At 34.0% G+C, this 20,184-nt stretch overlaps 1 protein-coding gene and 12 non-coding genes across 13 annotated transcripts; all 13 read right to left on the reverse strand.

Moving 5' to 3' along the window:
* Positions 1–497: 497 nt before the first annotated feature.
* Trnastop-uca (transfer RNA opal suppressor (anticodon UCA)) lies at positions 498–584 on the reverse strand. Its single transcript has one exon. It is a non-coding gene; the product is annotated as a tRNA-Sec (tRNA).
* An 881-nt stretch (positions 585–1,465) lies between these two features.
* On the reverse strand, positions 1,466–1,552 carry Trnastop-uca (transfer RNA opal suppressor (anticodon UCA)). Its single transcript has one exon. It is a non-coding gene; the product is annotated as a tRNA-Sec (tRNA).
* Positions 1,553–2,435: 883 nt separating this feature from the next.
* Trnastop-uca (transfer RNA opal suppressor (anticodon UCA)) lies at positions 2,436–2,522 on the reverse strand. Its single transcript has one exon. It is a non-coding gene; the product is annotated as a tRNA-Sec (tRNA).
* An 881-nt stretch (positions 2,523–3,403) lies between these two features.
* Positions 3,404–3,490, reverse strand: Trnastop-uca (transfer RNA opal suppressor (anticodon UCA)). The gene has a single exon. It is a non-coding gene; the product is annotated as a tRNA-Sec (tRNA).
* A 1,836-nt stretch (positions 3,491–5,326) lies between these two features.
* Positions 5,327–5,413, reverse strand: Trnastop-uca (transfer RNA opal suppressor (anticodon UCA)). The gene has a single exon. It is a non-coding gene; the product is annotated as a tRNA-Sec (tRNA).
* Positions 5,414–7,263: 1,850 nt separating this feature from the next.
* Trnastop-uca (transfer RNA opal suppressor (anticodon UCA)) lies at positions 7,264–7,350 on the reverse strand. Its single transcript has one exon. It is a non-coding gene; the product is annotated as a tRNA-Sec (tRNA).
* Positions 7,351–8,232: 882 nt separating this feature from the next.
* On the reverse strand, positions 8,233–8,319 carry Trnastop-uca (transfer RNA opal suppressor (anticodon UCA)). The gene has a single exon. It is a non-coding gene; the product is annotated as a tRNA-Sec (tRNA).
* Positions 8,320–9,200: 881 nt separating this feature from the next.
* Positions 9,201–9,287, reverse strand: Trnastop-uca (transfer RNA opal suppressor (anticodon UCA)). Its single transcript has one exon. It is a non-coding gene; the product is annotated as a tRNA-Sec (tRNA).
* An 882-nt stretch (positions 9,288–10,169) lies between these two features.
* On the reverse strand, positions 10,170–10,256 carry Trnastop-uca (transfer RNA opal suppressor (anticodon UCA)). Its single transcript has one exon. It is a non-coding gene; the product is annotated as a tRNA-Sec (tRNA).
* Positions 10,257–11,136: 880 nt separating this feature from the next.
* Positions 11,137–11,223, reverse strand: Trnastop-uca (transfer RNA opal suppressor (anticodon UCA)). Its single transcript has one exon. It is a non-coding gene; the product is annotated as a tRNA-Sec (tRNA).
* An 879-nt stretch (positions 11,224–12,102) lies between these two features.
* On the reverse strand, positions 12,103–12,189 carry Trnastop-uca (transfer RNA opal suppressor (anticodon UCA)). The gene has a single exon. It is a non-coding gene; the product is annotated as a tRNA-Sec (tRNA).
* An 881-nt stretch (positions 12,190–13,070) lies between these two features.
* Trnastop-uca (transfer RNA opal suppressor (anticodon UCA)) lies at positions 13,071–13,157 on the reverse strand. Its single transcript has one exon. It is a non-coding gene; the product is annotated as a tRNA-Sec (tRNA).
* Positions 13,158–16,183: 3,026 nt separating this feature from the next.
* Positions 16,184–18,688, reverse strand: LOC130622486 (uncharacterized). Its single transcript, XM_057437942.1, has 2 exons — positions 17,446–18,688; positions 16,184–17,245 (listed from the first exon to the last, which is right to left on the reverse strand). Exons 1-2 carry the CDS (start codon positions 18,449–18,451, stop codon positions 17,109–17,111), a joined length of 1,143 nt encoding a protein of 380 aa, XP_057293925.1. The 5' UTR covers positions 18,452–18,688; the 3' UTR covers positions 16,184–17,108.
* Positions 18,689–20,184: the final 1,496 nt, after the last annotated feature.

Consider the following 20,184-nt stretch of genomic DNA (forward strand, 5'->3'; position numbering starts at 1 on the left):
AACCTAATTTTTGTCATGAAAATTTAATATTCTACCTGAATATCTTTATATTTGAAGCGCCCAGAAGCATTATAAAATTTGGGATGACCTCATAGTTATTATAACTATTAAAATCGGGAAAGGTGCATTATGGAGAAAAATACAGAGTGATGAGATTATTACAAAAAAATTTCTGCAGCGCGTAAAAAGTGACACTCAGTAGAAAAGGTTCGAACGTACGATTGACTAGCCCATATAACATTCAATACACCACAGTTAATAAGATAAAAGAAGTTTATATTTGCAGATGTGTGGGATTGTATTTTAACATTTTTTAAGGAGAAATGGAATCAGCAAATTGTCATGAAAACTTCATTTATAAAAATTTATACAAAGAAGTAACAAACTAATGGTCAAAGAAGGCTAATTGTGACACCCTGAAGGTGGAATTGAATCAGTCAGACATGTTACAACTGCGGAGTTCAAGATGCAAATTGCCAATCACGATTTTCTTGTAACGCCCCAAAAATGGAATTGAACCACTCCGACTTTCATCGGCTACGGGTTTGAAGCCCGCACTCCAGACCACTGGAGGTCGTTAGGGCAGTAGTTGTCATGCACTTAATATTATTTTATCCTTTCCAAAAAGCGTTTGTAAACACTTGTGACTTTGCACCTTTACATGGATAAATATTATATGAAGTCAGCAATGCTTGATACGATGGAGCTCTCCTGAATTTCCTAACTATGCCAAAATCGATTAAAGCAGTCAATATTAAAAACGATTTTTATCCCTAATTTCCTTAGCAAAAGATAGAACAATTTAATTAATTTCGTAAATGTTTTTAATAATTTAGTGACTCAATTCCCAGCTGAAAGTTACCATTAAACCCCTTAAATAACCGACCTTTGCAAGAATAGCCTCGTTTTAAAAGTATTTATTTCCTTCAAATCTAAGTAAAATCCAACCACAATGTTACATTACGCTAAACCTTAATTTTTGTCATGATAATTTAATATTCTACTTGAATATCCTTATTTGAAGTGCACAGAGCCATTATAAAATTTCGGATGACCTCATGATTGTTATAACTTATGAAATTCGGGAAAGGTGTATTATGGAGAAAAATAAAGAGTGATGAGATTATTACAAAAGAATTTCTGCAGCGCGTAAAAAGTGATACTCAGTAGAAAAGGTTCGAACGTACGATTGACTAGCCCATATAACATTCAATACACCACAGTTAATAAGATAAAAAAGTTTATATTTGCAGATGCGTGGGATTGTATTTTAACATTTTTTAAGGAGGAATGGAATCAGCAAATTGTCATGAAAACTTCGTTTATAAAAAATTTATACAAAGAAGTAAGAAACTAATGGTCGAAGAAGGCTAATTGTGACACCCTGAAGGTGAAATTGAATAAGTCAGACATCTTACAACTGCGGAATTCAAGATGCAAATTGTCAATCACGATTTTCTTGCAACGCCCCAAAGGTGGAATTGAACCACTCCGACTTTCATCGGCTACGGGTTTGAAGCCCGCACTCCAGACCACTGGAGGTCGTTAGGGCATTAGTTGTCAAGCACTTAATATTGTTTTATCCTTTCCTAAAAACGTTTGTAAACACTTGTGGCTTTGCATTTTTACATGAAAAAAAATTATATGAAATCAGCAATGCTTGATACGATAGAACTTTACCGAATTTCCTAACTATGCCAAACTCAATTAAAGCAGTCGATTTTAACAACGATTTTTATCCCTAATTTCCTTAGCAAAAGGTAGAACAATTTACCTACTTTCGTAAATGTTTCTATTAGTTTAGTGACTCATTTCAGAGCTGAAAGTTACATTTAAACCTTTTATATAACCGACCTTTGCAAGAATAGCCTCGTTCTAAAAGTAATTATTTCCTTCAAATCTAAATAAAACCCAACCAAAATATTACATTACTCTAAAAACTTAATTTTTGTCATGATAATTTAATATTCTACCTCAATATCCGTATTTTAAGTGCACAGACCCATTATAAAATTTCGGATGACCTCATGGTTGTTATAATTTATGAAATTCGGGATAGGTGTATTATGGAGAAAAATAAAGAGTGATGAGATTATTACAAAAGAATTTCTGTAGCACTAAAAAAGTGATACTCAGTAGAAAATGTTCGAACGTACGATTGACTATCCCATATAACATTCAATACAGCAAAGTTAATAAGATAAAGAAGTTTATATTTGCAGATGCGTGGGATTGTATTTTAACCATTTTTTAAGGAGAAATGGAGTCAGCAAATTGTCATGAAAACTTCGTTTACAAAAAATTTATACAACGAAGTAACAAATTAATGGTCGAAGAAGGCTAATTGTGACACCCTGAAGGTGGAATTGAATCAGTCAGACATGTTACAACTGCAGAGTTCGAGATGCAAATTGCCAATCACGATTTTCTTGTAACGCCCCAAAGGTGGAATTGAACCACTCCGACTTTCATAGGCTACGGGTTTGAAACCCGCACTCCAGACCACTGGAGGTCGTTAGGGCAGTAGTTGTCATGCACTTAATATTGTTTTACCTTTCCAAAAAGCGTTTGTAAACACTTGTGACTTTGCACCTTTACATGGATAAATATTATATGAAATCAGCAATACTTGATACGATGGAGCTCTCCCGAATTTCCTAACTATGCCAAACTCGATTAAAGCAGTCAATATTAAAAACGATTTTTATCCCTAATTTCCTTAGCAAAAGATAGAACAATTTAATTAATTTTGTAAATGTTTTTAATAGTTTAGTGACTCAATTCCGAGCTGAAAGTTACCATTAAACCCTTTATATAACCGACCTTTGCAAGAATAGCCTCGTTTTAAAACTATTTATTTCCTTCAAATCTAAGTAAAACCAAACCAAAATATTATATTACTTTAAAAACTTAACTTTTGTCATGATAAATTCATATTCTACCTGAATATCCTCATTTGAAGCGCACAGAGCCATTATAAAACTTCGGATGACCTCATACTTGTTATAATTTATGAAATTCGGGATAGGTGTATTATGGAGAAAAATAAAGAGTGATGAGATTATTACAAAAAAATTTCTGCAGCGCGTAAAATGTGATACTCAGTAGAAAAGGTTCGAACGTACGATTGACTAGCCCATATAACATTCAATACACCACAGTTAATAAGATAAAAAAGTTTATATTTGCAGATGCGTGGGATTGTATTTTAACAATTTTTAAGGAGAAATGGAATCAGCAAATTGTCATGAACACTTCGTTTATAAAAAATTTATACAAAGAAGTAACAAACTAATGGTCGAAAAAGGCTAATTGTGACACCCTGCATGTGGAATTGAATCAGTCAGACATCTTACAACTGCGGAGTTCAAGATGCAAATTGTCAATCACGATTTTCTTGTAACGCTCCAAAGGTGGAATTGAACCACTCCGACTTTCATCGGCTACGGGCTTGAAGCCCGCACTCCAGACCACTGGAGGTCGTTAGGGCATTAGTTGTCACGCACTTAATATTGTTTCATCCTTTCCTAAAAACGTTTGTAAACACTTGTGGCCTTGCAATTTTACATGAAAAAAAATTAAAAGAAATCAGCAATGCCTGATACGATGACTTCTCCCGAATTACCTAACTATGCCAAACTCAATTAAAGCAGTCGATTTTAAAAACGATTTTTATCCCTAATTTCCTTGACAAATGGTATAACAATTTACCTAATTTCGTAAACATTTCTATTACTTTTGTGACTCAATTCCGAGCTAAAAGTTACCATTAAACCCCTTATATAACCGACTTTTGCAAGAATAGCCTCGTTTTAAAAGTATTTATTTCCTTCAAATCTAAGTAAAACCAAACCAAAATATTACATTACTTTAAAAACTTAACTTTTGTCATGATAATTTCATATTCTACCTGAATATCCTCATTTGAAGCGCACAGAGCCATTATAAAACTTCGGATGACCTCATACTTGTAATAATTATTAAAATCGGGAAAGGTGTATTATGGAGAAAAATAAAGAGTGATGAGATTATTACAAAAAAATTTCTGCAGCGCGTAAAAAGTGATACTCAGTGGAAAAGGTTCGAACGTACGATTTTCTAGCCCATATAACATTCAATACACCACAGTTAATAAGATAAAAAAGTTTATATTTGCAGATGCGTGGGATTGTATTTTAACATTTTTTAAGGAGGAATGGAATCAGCAAATTGTCATGAAAACTTCATTTATAAAAAATTTATACAAAGAAGTAACAAACTAATGGTCTAATTGTGACACCCTGAAGGTGAAATTGAATCAGTTAGACATCTTACAACTGCGGAATTCAAGATGCAAATTGTCATCACGATTTTCTTGCAACGTCCCAAAGGTGGAATTGAACCACTCCGACTTTCATCGGCTACGGGTTTGAAGCCCGCACTCCAGACCACTGGAGGTCGTTAGGGGATTAGTTGTCAAGCACTTAATATTGTTTTATCCTTTCCTAAAAACGTTTGTAAACACTTGTGGCTTTGCATTTTTACATGAAAAAAATTATATGATATCAGCAATGCTTGATACGATAGAGCTTTACCGAATTTCCTAACTATGTCAAACTCAATTAAAGCAGTCAATATTAAAAACGATTTTTTCCCAAATTTCCTTAGCAAAAGATAGAACTATTTACCTCATTTTGCAAATGTTTCTGTTCGTTGAGTGACTCAATTCCAAGCTCAGAGGTACGGTCAAACCCTTTATATGGCCAAGCGTTGCAAGAATAGCCTCGTTTTAAAAAAAATGATTTCTTTCAAATCTAAATATAAACCAACCAGAAAATTATAATACTCTAAAAACCTAATTTTTGTCATGAAAATTTAATATTCTACTTGAATATCTTTATTTGAAGCGCCCAGAAGCATTATAAAATTTGGGATGACCTCATAGTTATTATAATTATTAAAATCGGGAAAGGTGCATTATGGAGAAAAATAAAGAGTGATGAGATTATTACAAAAAAATTTCTGCAGCGCGTAAAAAGTGACACTCAGTAGAAAAGGTTCGAACGTACGATTGACTAGCCCATATAACATTCAATACACCACAGTTAATAAGATAAAAAAAATTTATATTTGCAGATGCGTGGGATTGTATTTTAACATTTTTTAAGGAGAAATGGAATCAGCAAATTGTCATGAAAACTTCATTTATAAAAATTTATACAAAGAAGTAACAAACTAATGGTCGAAGAAGGCTAATTGTGACACCCTGAAGGTGGAATTGAATCAGTCATACATGTTACAACTGCGGAGTTCAAGATGCAAATTGCCAATCACGATTTTCTTGTAACGCCCCAAAGGTGGAATTGAACCACTCCGACTTTCATCGGCTACGGGTTTGAAGCCCGCACTCCAGACCACTGGAGGTCGTTAGGGCATTAGTTGACAAACACTTAATATTGTTTTATCCTCTCCTAAAAACGTTTGTAAACACTTGTGGCTTTGCATTTTTACATGAAAAAAAATTATATGAAATCAGCAATGCTTGATACGATAGAACTTTACCGAATTTCCTAACTATGCCAAACACAATTAAAGCAATCGATTTTAAAAATGATTTTTATCCCTAATTTCCTTAGCAAAAGGTAGAACAATTTACCTAACTTCGTAAATGTTTTTATTAGTATAGTGACTCAATTCCAAGCTGAAAGTTACCATTAAACCCCTTATATAACCGACCTTTGCAAGAATAGCCTCGTTTTAAAAGTATTTATTTCCTTCAAATCTAAGTAAAACCAAACCAAAATATTACATTACTTTAAAAACTTAACTTTTGTCATGATAATTTCATATTCTACCTGAACATCCTCATTTGAAGCGCACAGAGCTATTATAAAACTTCGGATGACCTCATACTTGTTATAATTTATGAAATTCGGGATAGGTGTATTATGGAGAAAAATAAAGAGTGATGAGATTATTTCAAAAAAATTTCTGCAGCGCGTAAAAAGTGATACTCAGTAGAAAAGGTTCGAACGTACGATTGACTAGCCCCTATAACATTCAATACACCACAGTTAATAAGATAAAAAAGTTTATATTTGCAGATGCGTGGGATTGTATTTTAACATTTTTTAAGGAGGAATGGAATCAGCAAATTGTCATGAAAACTTCGTTTATAAAAAATTTATACAAAGAAGTAAGAAACTAATGGTCGAAGAAGGCTAATTGTGACACCCTGAAGGTGAAATTGAATCAGTCAGACATCTTACAACTGCGGAATTCAAGATGCAAATTGTCAATCACGATTTTCTTGCAACGTCCCAAAGGTGGAATTGAACCACTCCGACTTTCATCGGCTACGGGTTTGAAGCCCGCACTCCAGACCACTGGAGGTCGTTAGGGGATTAGTTGTCATGCACTTAATATTGTTTTATCCTTTCCTAAAAACGTTTGTAAACACTTGTGGTTTTGCATTTTTACATGAAAAAAATTATATGATATCAGCAATGCTTGATACGATAGAGCTTTACCGAATTTCCTAACTATGTCAAACTCAATTAAAGCAGTCAATATTAAAAACGATTTTTTCCTTAATTTCCTTAGCAAAAGATAGAACTATTTACCTCATTTTGCAAATGTTTCTGTTCGTTGAGTGACTCAATTCCAAGCTCTGAGGTACGGTCAAACCCTTTATATGGCCAAGCGTTGCAAGAATAGCCTCGTTTTAAAAATAATGATTTCTTTCAAATCTAAATATAAACCAACCAGAAAATTATAATACTCTAAAAACCTAATTTTTGTCATGAAAATTTAATATTCTACCTGAATATCTTTATATTTGAAGCGCCCAGAAGCATTATAAAATTTGGGATGACCTCATAGTTATTATAACTATTAAAATCGGGAAAGGTGTATTATGGAGAAAAATAAAGAGTGATGAGATTATTACAAAAAAATTTCTGCAGCGCGTAAAAAGTGACACTCAGTAGAAAAGGTTCGAACGTACGATTGACTATCCCATATAACATTCAATACACCACAGTTAATAAGATAAAAGAAGTTTATATTTGCAGATGCGTGGGATTGTATTTTAACATTTTTTAAGGAGAAATGGAATCAGCAAATTGTCATGAAAACTTCATTTATAAAAATTTATACAAAGAAGTAACAAACTAATGGTCAAAGAAGGCTAATTGTGACACCCTGAAGGTGGAATTGAATCAGTCAGACATGTTACAACTGCGGAGTTCAAGATGCAAATTGCCAATCACGATTTTCTTGTAACGCCCCAAAGGTGGAATTGAACCACTCCGACTTTCATCGGCTACGGGGTTGAAGCCCGCACTCCAGACCACTGGAGGTCGTTAGGGCATTAGTTGTCAAGCACTTAATATTGTTTTATCCTTTCCTAAAAACGTTTGTAAACACTTGTGGCTTTGCATTTTTACATGAAAAAAAATTATATGAAATCAGCAATGCTTGATACGATAGAACTTTACCGAATTTCCTAACTATGCCAAACACAATTAAAGCAGTCGATTTTAACAACGATTTTTATCCCTAATTTCCTTAGCAAAAGGTAGAACAATTTACCTACTTTCGTAAATGTTTCTATTAATTTAGTGACTCATTTCAGAGCTGAAAGTTACATTTAAACCTTTTATATAACCGACCTTTGCAAGAATAGCCTCGTTCTAAAAGTAATTATTTCCTTCAAATCTAAATAAAACCCAACCAAAATATTACATTACTCTAAAAACTTAATTTTTGTCATGATAATTTAATATTCTACCTCAATATCCGTATTTTAAGTGCACAGACCCATTATAAAATTTCGGATGACCTCATGGTTGTTATAATTTATGAAATTCGGGAAAGGTGTATTATGGAGAAAAATAAAGAGTGATGAGATTATTACAAAAAAATTTCTGCAGCGCGTAAAATGTGATACTCAGTAGAAAAGGTTCGAACGTACGATTGACTAGCCCATATAACATTCAATACACCACAGTTAATAAGATAAAAAAGTTTATATTTGCAGATGCGTGGGATTGTATTTTAACAATTTTTAAGGAGAAATGGAATCAGCAAATTGTCATGAACACTTCGTTTATAAAAAATTTATACAAAGAAGTAACAAACTAATGGTCGAAAAAGGCTAATTGTGACACCCTGCATGTGAAAATGAATCAGTCAGACATCTTACAACTGCGGAGTTCAAGATGCAAATTGTCAATCACGATTTTCTTGTAACGCCCCAAAGGTGGAATTGAACCACTCCGACTTTCATCGGCTACGGGTTTGAAGCCCGCACTCCAGACTACTGGAGGTCGTTAGGGCAGTAGTTGTCACGCACTTAACATTGTTTTATCCTTTTCAAAAGCGTTTGTAAACACTTGTGGCTTTGCACCTTTACATGGATAAATATTATATGAAATCAGCAATGCTTGATACGATGGAGCTCTCCCGAATTTCCTAACTATGCCAAACTCAATTAAAGCAGTCAATATTAAAAACGATTTTTATCCCTAATTTCCTTAGCAAAAGGTAGAACAATTTACCTACTTTCGTAAATGTTTCTATTAGTTTAGTGACTCATTTCAGAGCTGAAAGTTACATTTAAACCTTTTATATAACCGACCTTTGCAAGAATAGCCTCGTTCTAAAAGTAATTATTTCCTTCAAATCTAAATAAAACCCAACCAAAATATTACATTACTCTAAAAACTTAATTTTTGTCATGATAATTTAATATTCTACCTCAATATCCGTATTTTAAGTGCACAGACCCATTATAAAATTTCGGATGACCTCATGGTTGTTATAATTTATGAAATTCGGGAAAGGTGTATTATGGAGAAAAATAAAGAGTGATGAGATTATTACAAAAGAATTTCTGCAGCACCAAAAAGTGATACTCAGTAGAAAATGTTCGAACGTACGATTGACTATCCCATATAACATTCAATACAACAAAGTTAATATGATAAAGAAGTTTATATTTGCAGATGCGTGGGATTGTATTTTAACCATTTTTTAAGGAGAAATGGATTCAGCAAATTGTCATGAAAACTTCGTTTACAAAAAATTTATACAACGAAGTAACAAACTAATGGTTGAAGAAGGCTAATTGTGACACACTGAAGGTGGAATTGAATCAGTCAGACATGTTACAACTGCGGAGTTCAAGATGCAAATTGCCAATCACGATTTTCTTGTAACGCCCCAAAGGTGGAATTGAACCACTCCGACTTTCATCGGCTACGGGTTTGAAGCCCGCACTCCAGACCACTGGAGGTCGTTAGGGCAGTAGTTGTCATGCACTTAATATTGTTTTATCCTTTCTAAAAAGCGTTTGTAAACACTTGTGACTTTGCACCTTTACATTGATAAATATTATATGAAATCAGCAATGCTTGATACGATGGAGCTCTCCCGAATTTCCTAACTATGCCCAACTCGATTAAAGCAGTCAATATTAAAAACGATTTTTATCCCTAATTTCCTTAGCAAAAGATAGAACAATTTAATTAATTTCGTAAATGTTTTTAATAGTTTAGTGACTCAATTCCGAGCTGAAAGTTACCATTAAACCCCTTATATAACCGACCTTTGCAAGAATAGCCTCGTTTTAAAAGTATTTATTTCCTTCAAATCTAAGTAAAACCAAACCAAAATATTACATTACTTTAAAAACTTAACTTTTGTCATGATAATTTCATATTCTACCTGAATGTCCTCATTTGAAGCGCACAGAGCCATTATAAAACTTTGGATGACCTCATACTTGTTATAATCTATGAAATTCGGGATAGGTGTATTATGGAGAAAAATAAAGAGTGATGAGATTATTACAAAAGAATTTCTGCAGCACCAGAAAAGTGATACTCAGTAGAAAATGTTCGAACGTACGATTGACTAGCCCATATGATATTCAATACACCACAGTTAATAAGATAAAAAATTCATATTTGCAGATGCGTGGGATTGTATTTTAACCATTTTTTAAGGAGAAATGGAGTCAGCAAATTGTCATGAAAACTTCGTTTACAAAAAATTTATAGAACGAAGTAACAAACTAATGGTCAAAGAAGGCTAATTGTGACACCCTGAAGGTGGAATTGAATCAGTCAGACATGTTACAATTGCGGAGTTCAAGATGCAAATTGCCAATCACGATTTTCTTGTAATGCCCCAAAGGTGGAATTGAACCACTCCGACTTTCATCGGCTACGGGTTTGAAGCCCGCACTCCAGACCACTGGAGGTCGTTAGGGCAGTAGCTGTCATGCACTTAATATTGTTTTATCCTTTTCAAAAAGCGTTTGTAAACACTTGTGGCTTTGCACCTTTACATGGATAAATATTATATGAAATCAGCAATGCTTGATACGATGGAGCTCTCCCGAATTTCCTAACTATGCCAAACTCAATTAAAGCAGTCAATATTAAAAACGATTTTTATCCCTAATTTCCTTAGCAAAAGGTAGAACAATTTACCTACTTTCGTAAATGTTTCTATTAGTTTAGTGACTCATTTCAGAGCTGAAAGTTACATTTAAACCTTTTATATAACCGACCTTTGCAAGAATAGCCTCGTTCTAAAAGTAATTATTTCCTTCAAATCTAAATAAAACCCAACCAAAATATTACATTACTCTAAAAACTTAATTTTTGTCATGATAATTTAATATTCTACCTCAATATCCGTATTTTAAGTGCACAGACCCATTATAAAGTTTCGGATGACCTCATGGTTGTTATAATTTATGAAATTCGGGAAAGGTGTATTATGGAGAAAAATAAAGAGTGATGAGATTATTGCAAAAGAATTTCTGCAGCACCAAAAAAGTGATACTCAGTAGAAAATGTTCGAACGTACGATTGACTAGCCCATATGATATTCAATACACCACAGTTAATAAGATAAAAAATTCATATTTGCAGATGCGTGGGATTGTATTTAACCTTTTTTGAAGAGAAATGGAATCAGAAAATTGTCATGAAAATTTCGTTTATAAAAAATTTATACAAAGAAGTAACAAACTAATGGTCGAAGAAGGCTAATTGTGACACCCTGAAGGTGGAATTGAATCACTCAGACATCTTAAAACTGCGGGATTCAAGATGCAAAATGTCAATCAAGTTTTCTTTGTAACGCCCCAAAGGTGGAATTGAACCACTCCGACTTTCATCGGCTACGGGTTTGAAGCCCGCACTCCAGACCACTGGAGGTCGTTAGGGCATTAGTTGTCAAGCACTTAATATTGTTTCATCCTTTCCAAAAAACGTTTGTAAACACTTGTGGCCTTCCAATTTTGCATGAAAAAAAATTATAAGAAATCAGCAATGCCTGATACGATGACTTCTCCCGAATTACCTAACTATGCCAAACTCAATTAAAGCAGTCGATTTTAAAAACGATTTTTATCCCTAATTTCCTTAGCAAAAGGTAGAACAATTTACCTAATTTCGTAAACATTTCTATTACTTTAGTGACTCAATTCCGAGCTGAAAGTTACCATTAAACCTTTTATATATACCTTTGCAATAATAGCCTCGTTTTTTAAATTACTTATTTCCTTCAAATCTAAATAAAATCCAACCACAATATTACATTACGCTAAACCTTAATTTTTGTCATGATAATTTAATATTCTACTTGAATATCCTTATTTGAAGTGCACAGAGCCATTATAAAATTTCGGATGACCTCATACTTGTTATAATTTATGAAATTCGGGAAAGGTGTATTATGGAGAAAAATAAAGAGTGATGAGATTATTACAAAAGAATTTCTGCAGCACCAGAAAAGTGATACTCAGTAGAAAATGTTCGAACGTACGATTGACTAGCCCACATAACATTCAATACAGCAAAGTTAATATGATAAAGAAGTTTATATTTGCAGATGCGTGGGATTGTATTTTAACCATTTTTTAAGGAGAAATGGAGTCAGCAAATTGTCATGAAAACTTCGTTTACAAAAAATTTATACAACGAAGTAACAAACTAATGGTCGAAGAAGGCTAATTGTGACACCCTGAAGGTGGAATTGAATCAGTCAGACATGTTACAACTGCGGAGTTCAAGATGCAAATTGCCAATCACGATTTTCTTGTAACGCCCCAAAGGTGGAATTGAACCACTCCGACTTTCATCGGCTACGGGTTTGAAGCCCGCACTTCAGACCACTGGAGGTTGTTAGGGCATTACTTGTCACGCACTTAATATTGTTTTATCCTTTCCTAAAAACGTTTGTAAACACTTGTGGCTTTTCACCTTTACATGGATAAATGTTATATGAAATCAGCAATGCTTGATTCGATAGAGCTCTCCCGAATTTCCTAACTATGCCAAACTCAATTAAAGCAGTCAATATTAAAAACGATTTTTATCCCTAATTTCCTTAGCAAAAGATAGAAAAATTTACCTAATTTTGTAAATGTTTTTGTTAGTTTAGTGACTCAATTACGAGCTGAAAGTTACCATTAAACCTTTTATATAACAGACCTTTGCAAGAATAGCCTCGTTTTTAAATTAATTATTTCCTTCAAATCTAAATAAAATCCAACCACAATATTACTTTACGCTAAACCTTAATTTTTGTCATGATAATTTCATATTCTACCTCAATATCCGTATTTGAAGTGCACAGAGCCATTATAAAATTTCGGATGACCTCATGATTGTTATAACTTATGAAATTCGGGAAAGGTGTATTATGGAGAAAAATAAAGAGTGATGAGATTATTACAAAAGAATTTCTGCAGCGCGTAAAAAGTGATACTCAGTAGAAAAGGTTCGAACGTACGATTGACTAGCCCATATAACATTCAATACACCACAGTTAATAAGATAAAAAAGTTTATATTTGCAGATGCGTGGGATTGTATTTTAACAATTTTTAAGGAGAAATGGAATCAGCAAATTGTCATGAACACTTCGTTTATAAAAAATTTATACAAAGAAGTAACAAACTAATGGTCGAAAAAGGCTAATTGTGACACCCTGCATGTGAAAATGAATCAGTCAGACATCTTACAACTGCGGAGTTCAAGATGCAAATTGTCAATCACGATTTTCTTGTAACGCCCCAAAGGTGGAATTGAACCACTCCGACTTTCATCGGCTACGGGTTTGAAGCCCGCACTCCAGACTACTGGAGGTCGTTAGGGCAGTAGTTGTCACGCACTTAACATTGTTTTATCCTTTTCAAAAGCGTTTGTAAACACTTGTGGCTTTGCACCTTTACATGGATAAATATTATATGAAATCAGCAATGCTTGATACGATGGAGCTCTCCCGAATTTCCTAACTATGCCAAACTCAATTAAAGCAGTCAATATTAAAAACGATTTTTATCCCTAATTTCCTTAGCAAAAGATAGAACAATTTACCTAATTTCTTAAATGTTTTTATTAGTTTAGTGACTCAATTCCGAGCTGCAAGTTACCATTAAACCCCTTATATAACCGACCTTTGCAAGAATAGCCTCGTTTTAAAAGTATTTATTTCCTTCAAATCTAAGTAAAACCAAACCAAAATATTACATTACTTTAAAAACTTAATTTTGTCATGATAATTTCATATTCTACCTCAATATCCGTATTTGAAGTGCACAGAGCCATTATAAAATTCCGGATGACCTCATGATTGTTATAACTTATGAAATTCGGGAAAGGTGTATTATGGAGAAAAATAAAGAGTGATGAGATTATTACAAAAGAATTTCTGCAGCACCAGAAAAGTGATACTCAGTAGAAAATGTTCGAACGTACGATTGACTAGCCCATATGATATTCAATACACCACAGTTAATAAGATAAAAAATTCATATTTGCAGATGCGTGGGATTGTATTTAACCTTTTTTGAAGAGAAATGGAATCAGCAAATTGTCATGAAAATTTCGTTTATAAAAAATTTATACAAAGAAGTAACAAACTAAAGGTCGAAGTAGGCTAATTGTGACACCCTGAAGGTGGGATTGAATCACTCAGACATCTTACAACTGCGGAGTTCAAGATGCAAATGGTTTATCAAGTTCTTCTTGTAACGCCCCAAAGGTGGAATAGATCCACTCCAACTTTCATCGGCTACGAGTTTTAAACCCGCACTCCAGACCACTGGAGGTTGTTAGGGCGATAGTGGCAAGCACTTAACATTGTTTTATCCTTTCCAAAGAACGGTTGTAAACACTTGTGGCCTTGCATTTTTACATGAAAAAAAACATATGAAATTAGGAATGCTTAATACGATAGACTTCTCCCGAATTACCTAACTATGCCAAACTCAATTAAAGCTGTCGATATTAAAAACGATTTTATCCCAAATTTCCTTAGCAAAAGGTTGAACAATTTAACTAATTTCACAAATGTTTCTATTAATTTACTGAATCAATTCCCAGCTGAAAGTTACGGTCAAGCCGTTCATATAGCCGACCTTTGCAAGAATAGCCTCGTTTTAAAAGTAATTATTTCCTTTAAATGTAAATAAAAACCAACCAGAGTAGAATATTACCCTGAAAAATTAATTTTTGTCATGATAATTTAATATTCTACCTGAATATCCTTATTTGAAGCGCACAGAACCATTATAAAACTTCGGACGACCTCATAATTATTATAATTTATGAAATTTGGGAAAGGTGTATTATGAAGAGAAGTAAAGAGAGACGAGTTTATTACAAAAGAATTTCTGCAGCACCTAAAAATTGATACTCAGTAGATAAGGTTTGAACGTACGATTCACTATGCCATATAACATTCAATACACCAAAGTTAATATGATAAAAAGTTTATATTTGCAGATGCGTGGGATTGTATTTTAACCATTTTTTAAGGAGAAATGGAGTCAGCAAATTGTCATGAAAACTTCGTTTACAAAAAATTTATACAACGAAGTAACAAACTACATGTCGATACAGGCTAATTGGGATACGTTGAAGGTGGAAATGAGACACTCAGACACCTTACAACTGCGGAATTCCAGATGCAAAATGTCAATCACGTTCTTCTTGTAACGCCCCAAAGGTGAAATAGATCCACTCCAAATTTCATCGGCTACGAGTTTTAAACCCGCACTCCAGACCACTGGAGGTCGTTAGGGCAATAGTCGCCATGCACTTAATATTGTTTTATCCTTTCCAAAAAATGTTTGTAAACACTTGTGGCTTTGCATCCTTACATGGAAAAAACTATATGAAATCAGCAATGCTTGATACGATGGAGCCTTACCGAATATCCTAACTATGCCAAACTCAATTGTTGTTTTATCCTTTCCGAAAAACGTTTGTGGACACTTGTGCTGCTTAGCACAGAGGAATATGTAAATGATCTTCTGCGCATTATTTTCGTACCTTTGCAGCAAGAAGAACAGTTGTGAAAGCGAACCTTTTATCGGTGGTAATACTTAGTTGCTTTTTAATATTTAGTAAGTCGGGGGCAAACCAGTCCAACACTTCATCCAACATGCAATTTTTGTGATGTTGGATGAAATGTTGGACTGGTTTGAGTCACTTCAAAACTTTGAAAACAATTGAAATTTTCGAAAAAGAAGAGAAAAATAGTGTTGGACGATGTTGGATGAAGTTTGATTTCATCCAACATTTTCGGCAAGATCAAAAGAATTCTCTAACTGAGTTGCGTGAATTTTCATGTTGGATTGGTTTGGTGGTACTTTTCATCAATTTATCCACCAAAGCCTTGCAACACCCTTATTATATAGGATACTGCATTCAAAGAAATTCTGAACTGGAGGTGAAGTAGTTGAAACGATTCTCCTGTCGCAAGAAAACGAAGAGTAAGGGCGAGTCTTTTTTCTGCCATGAAATGTCTGTGTCCACCACAGTTGCTCATCTGGCCCGGTGATATTAGATGGGATATTTAATTAAAGAGGAAATCGAAATCCCCCACATCCATCCGAAACATTTCCCTAAATCCGAATCTGTCTTCGATCTTCATTTCTTTAATGATATTACTAAAATATCCATTTTGTCCCATCCTCTTTATCCACTCTCTTGTTTTTCCGCATGTTGGTTTTTCATCGTCTGAATCGACGAGTTCGTTCGAATGTTTTTAAAACCAGTCCCACAAACTTTAAATTTTGCTTCATCCAACATGCATTTTTTCATTCAACATGGGAAAAAATGTTGGATGGAATGTTGGTGAAGCCTGTAGTGAATAAAAAGTTAAAGAAAGAAGGAAAAAATTTTTTAGAGTATTTTAATTCTACAGTTACTAATATTTACATTCAACTATTCAGAGGAAAAGGTAGGAATGTTTTTTAAACTGAGCCAACAACTATAAAAATAACAACTATATATAAGAAACTATTAAAAAGTTAACAATAAAAAAAACAACTACAAATTTGTGTAACATCTTTTGTGACATTTTCTTGCATAACTTGCGTTTCCATGAAAGTGATAAAACCGATAGAACTTTTTATGTTAATAGATGTCGACTATAAAATCCATAATATTTTATAGCGTGTCTGTTGTATTTTTCATTGCTTCTAAAAGTGGTGGGTAAAATGCTGGACAACTTGTTAGTCAAAAAAAAAGACAAAAAAATTCGGGAAACGTGTATTATGTGTGGGTTATGACAAATGTTTTTTTTTTGCTGCGTCTGCCATTTGTACAAAAAAATTGTGGTTGTGGTTTTAAAATATTCTAATACATAAACTTGTTTCCCAGGACTTTTTATATATTCCAATAAAACCCAGTACAAAAACAACCAAGCCCTGGGGTTGTGTTGACGCTTTGGAGATACAGTTAAAAAGAGATATTAAAATTCACTATGATGCAACAAACATCACATTACGGAAAAAAAATGCCAGAGATGTATAGATTTTCTCACAACGTCTACCATCATGGAAACAGAAGTAGACAAAGCATCTAACAATATGCGCTCGCTGCATACATAGGGTAAGTGGTCGTTGTAGAATACTTTTTGCTAGTTCGCCTATTTAAACAAATAAATTAACATATACAAAAAAAAATTTAATGCAGGAGTATATATGTACTTCATTTAAAAGTACATAGAGATATGTTGGTATCACCTGTAATTATGGCATACACAATGTCATTGTTTATCAACTGAAATTAACCAAAAAAAAAAACAATCACTGATTTAATAATTTCCCAAATCAACCACAGTTTGTTCCTCAGGAGGTGCAGATGTTTGGTGCAGCGAGGTCCTTCGTCTTGGATTCAGACTACGTAATGTGTTTCTTCGCAACCAACCAACAACGGCTGCCTTCTTGAGAGCTAAACAAACGAAGATATGAAATTACTGATCAGATTCCTGTAGTTATATGCTAATTCACTTATTATAAATTCTGCTTAACGTTCCAAGAGAAAACATGTCTTTCAGACTGAGGTTATCGAGACCGTTGTTATGGCCACTATAACAACAAAAGTAAAGTTGAGGGAGAAAATATACAAAAATATTTCTAAAGAATATTTACTAAAAGTGTTGCTTCTCTTTCGCATGTTCATATCTTCATCATCATCTCCTCTTTTCCTCAACTTTTCTTCTTCCTTTTCTAAATTTTCGTTGTATTTTGCTATCAGGATATCGAGTGCATCTTCATTTGTCTTGACTGCCTGGTGTACCTTGGTGCATTGCGTTAAAAACTTCTGCGCGTGTTTATAATCTGAATAACGTAGGTGATCTAATGAGTTTTCCAATTCGGCCAGTGGTTTTTTTTGTTTCAAGCATTCTTCTTCAATCCTTTCTATCTTAGAGTGTTTGACCACGCTCAGGACAGTGCAAACGTTTGATAAGTGCCGTGAATAAAAACTTTTCAAATCGGCTAATGTTTTATGAATGTAGATCTTTTTAGACGCATCAAGAGAATGCTGGAACTTGTATGCATGATGAGTGCTGATGTGAAATGTCTCATGTTTCGTTGCACGATAAAGATGGTAAATCTTGGTCAGGTCAAATCCTAATGCATTTAAAATTTCACAAAGCTCGTCCCAGTAGTAACGAAAATCTGACGAACTCATGTCATGAGGGTCCTTCATCATGGTCAGTTTGTCCTTCATAAATCTCAGTTTGACTAAAAAAGCAGAGTAACTGATGTCTGATGGGTCCGGATCCATCCAGCCGTTTTTAGGTTCGGGAAGAATCAGAGCTTGAAGCAATGCCATAAGTAATCCGAGATCAAAATTTTCCGAATTGGTTTCCTCTTCCTTTGTAAAAATGGTATCCCATTCTTCAAGAGAAAGCACACCGTGTTTCATTAGACTATGTAGAAATCCTTTTTGTCTTGTTAGTGCCTTATATAACTGCCTTCTATTTCTCGGTAAACCAGATGCGGATTCATCATGAAAGAGAGACAAACAAACAATGGTACCACCATAGTATAACGCTGTCACAAGACCGAACCAGTATTTACAACTATTGACAAACTTCTCCATGCGAATTTCTCCGGAGTGGTTGACCTCATATTTGTTTGTTCGATTCATAAAAACAGATATTAATGATTTCAAACTTCTGAGTTACTGTTTACTGTAAAACATGTCACAAACAGAAACCAAGCTTACCAAGTTAAAATGACATTAATCAAATATAAAGATAAGGCTAATTTTTTATTATGTATAATATAAAATAGATGAAATAATACACTTTATTAAGTTTAAGTATTTTGTCACCGTGGTAACAAGATTGTCCTTTTTGAATTCCTCCTAGCAACGTAAAAATAAGAACAACTGAAGTAATTATGCAAAAACTTTAATTGTGGTCAGAGTCAAAATGGCAGCTTTGATCTCCAGAATATTTAAAGATTAACTATTACATGAAAGAAAGACAAGAACATAATACAATCTCCTTTCCAGTCTTTTTTACTGAGAAGAGGATGACAGGTATGGGTTGAACATTAAGAACACACAATAATTTTTTTAATTGGTGCGCCGGCCATGTAATCTTATTCAACAAAAGTGATAAATCTCTAGCTTCTAAAAATAAAAAATGTGAGAGAATCAAGATTTGCATAGCTAAGGCAGCGCTCTTTGGTACATGAAACCAAATACACTGAAAAATCATTACTCTAAATTTCATTAAGATGGGATAGAAAATCAGTATCCTGTCCGATAAAAGGTATACTTGACACTCCTTACCGAAGATTCTTTTGTGCAACAGCTTTAAGGCGAATCTTCACAGGGCGCTTTTTACGACGATCGTCATCAATACTCAAATTTAATTCGTCGCATTTTTTTTCTTGTCGAAAAGTTGAATTAGTTTTTACTTTTTGTCACAAAAATCGTCGCGAATATCGTCCAGTGGAGATTCGGTTTTAAGTTCCGTAAACACGGTGTCAATCAACCTGCTACACTAGCGAAAATAACAGAAAGATTTTTATGTTTACGCGAATATCTTGTGACAAAAAGCCTGTGTGATTATACTTGCTTGACCACAGCAACAATTTAGTTGAGGTATATACGTAGCGCATGTAGTAGGCACCAGCGAGCTGTCCGGTGAAATGCGGTTAGCTTATTAACACTTGACAAAAAAGTTCCTAAAGAAGGCTGGTTACGTTGAATTGAAGATTTATGATTTTTGATGAATGTACTCTTGTCTTGTTCATCCAGAATTTCTAATTTACCAGTCACGAGGAAGTGAGGTTCATTTTTGTTCTAAAGTTTATTATGATGTATTACTGTGGAAAGTTTATCATTTCTTGAACATGATAGTTTAGTAGGCGACGTTTCGGGAGATCCTTCTCCCATCATCGGGCAAAGTAAAATGATGTTGCGCATGTATTTATATAATTGCAGAGGATCGAAATTCATGAAAATAACCAATCAGAAACGATCTGATAATTACAGTTAATTACGGTAATTAACATTTTCGGACCTGGATGTAGGTAACTACTTCTTCTGTAGGGCTGGTAACCAAATCTCAGGAAGTTGATACGAGATGCTGTTTATGTGTTTGTTACGTTCTACACTGTTGATGGTTTCTTTAATCTTCCTGGCCGTTGTTCTGGATTCTCTGTCAATTATTTTCTTCTCATCCCAATTAAACTGATGACTTCTGCTCCAGCTGTGGTCCGCAATTTCGTTTTTATTCACATCTCCGTTTCTCACTGCGCGCATATGTTCTTGTACTCGTTGCTTAAACTTTCTTTTTGTTTCGCCTATATACACTGCATCACAATCTTTACACGGGATTTCGTAAACAACATTGTTTTGCTCTTCCA

Source organism: Hydractinia symbiolongicarpus, chromosome 12 (assembly GCF_029227915.1).
Source record: "Hydractinia symbiolongicarpus strain clone_291-10 chromosome 12, HSymV2.1, whole genome shotgun sequence".
Lineage (NCBI taxonomy): Eukaryota > Metazoa > Cnidaria > Hydrozoa > Anthoathecata > Hydractiniidae > Hydractinia > Hydractinia symbiolongicarpus.

Bases quoted from the DNA above. Each gene is read 5' to 3' on its own strand.
- LOC130622486 (XM_057437942.1), bottom strand. From the start codon at position 18,451: ATGAATCGAACAAACAAATATGAGGTCAACCACTCCGGAGAAATTCGC. The intron at 17,246-17,445 runs GTAAATATTCTT...TCGTTTGTTTAG, and splicing joins AAAGAGAAGCAACACTTTTA to CTCTCAAGAAGGCAGCCGTT.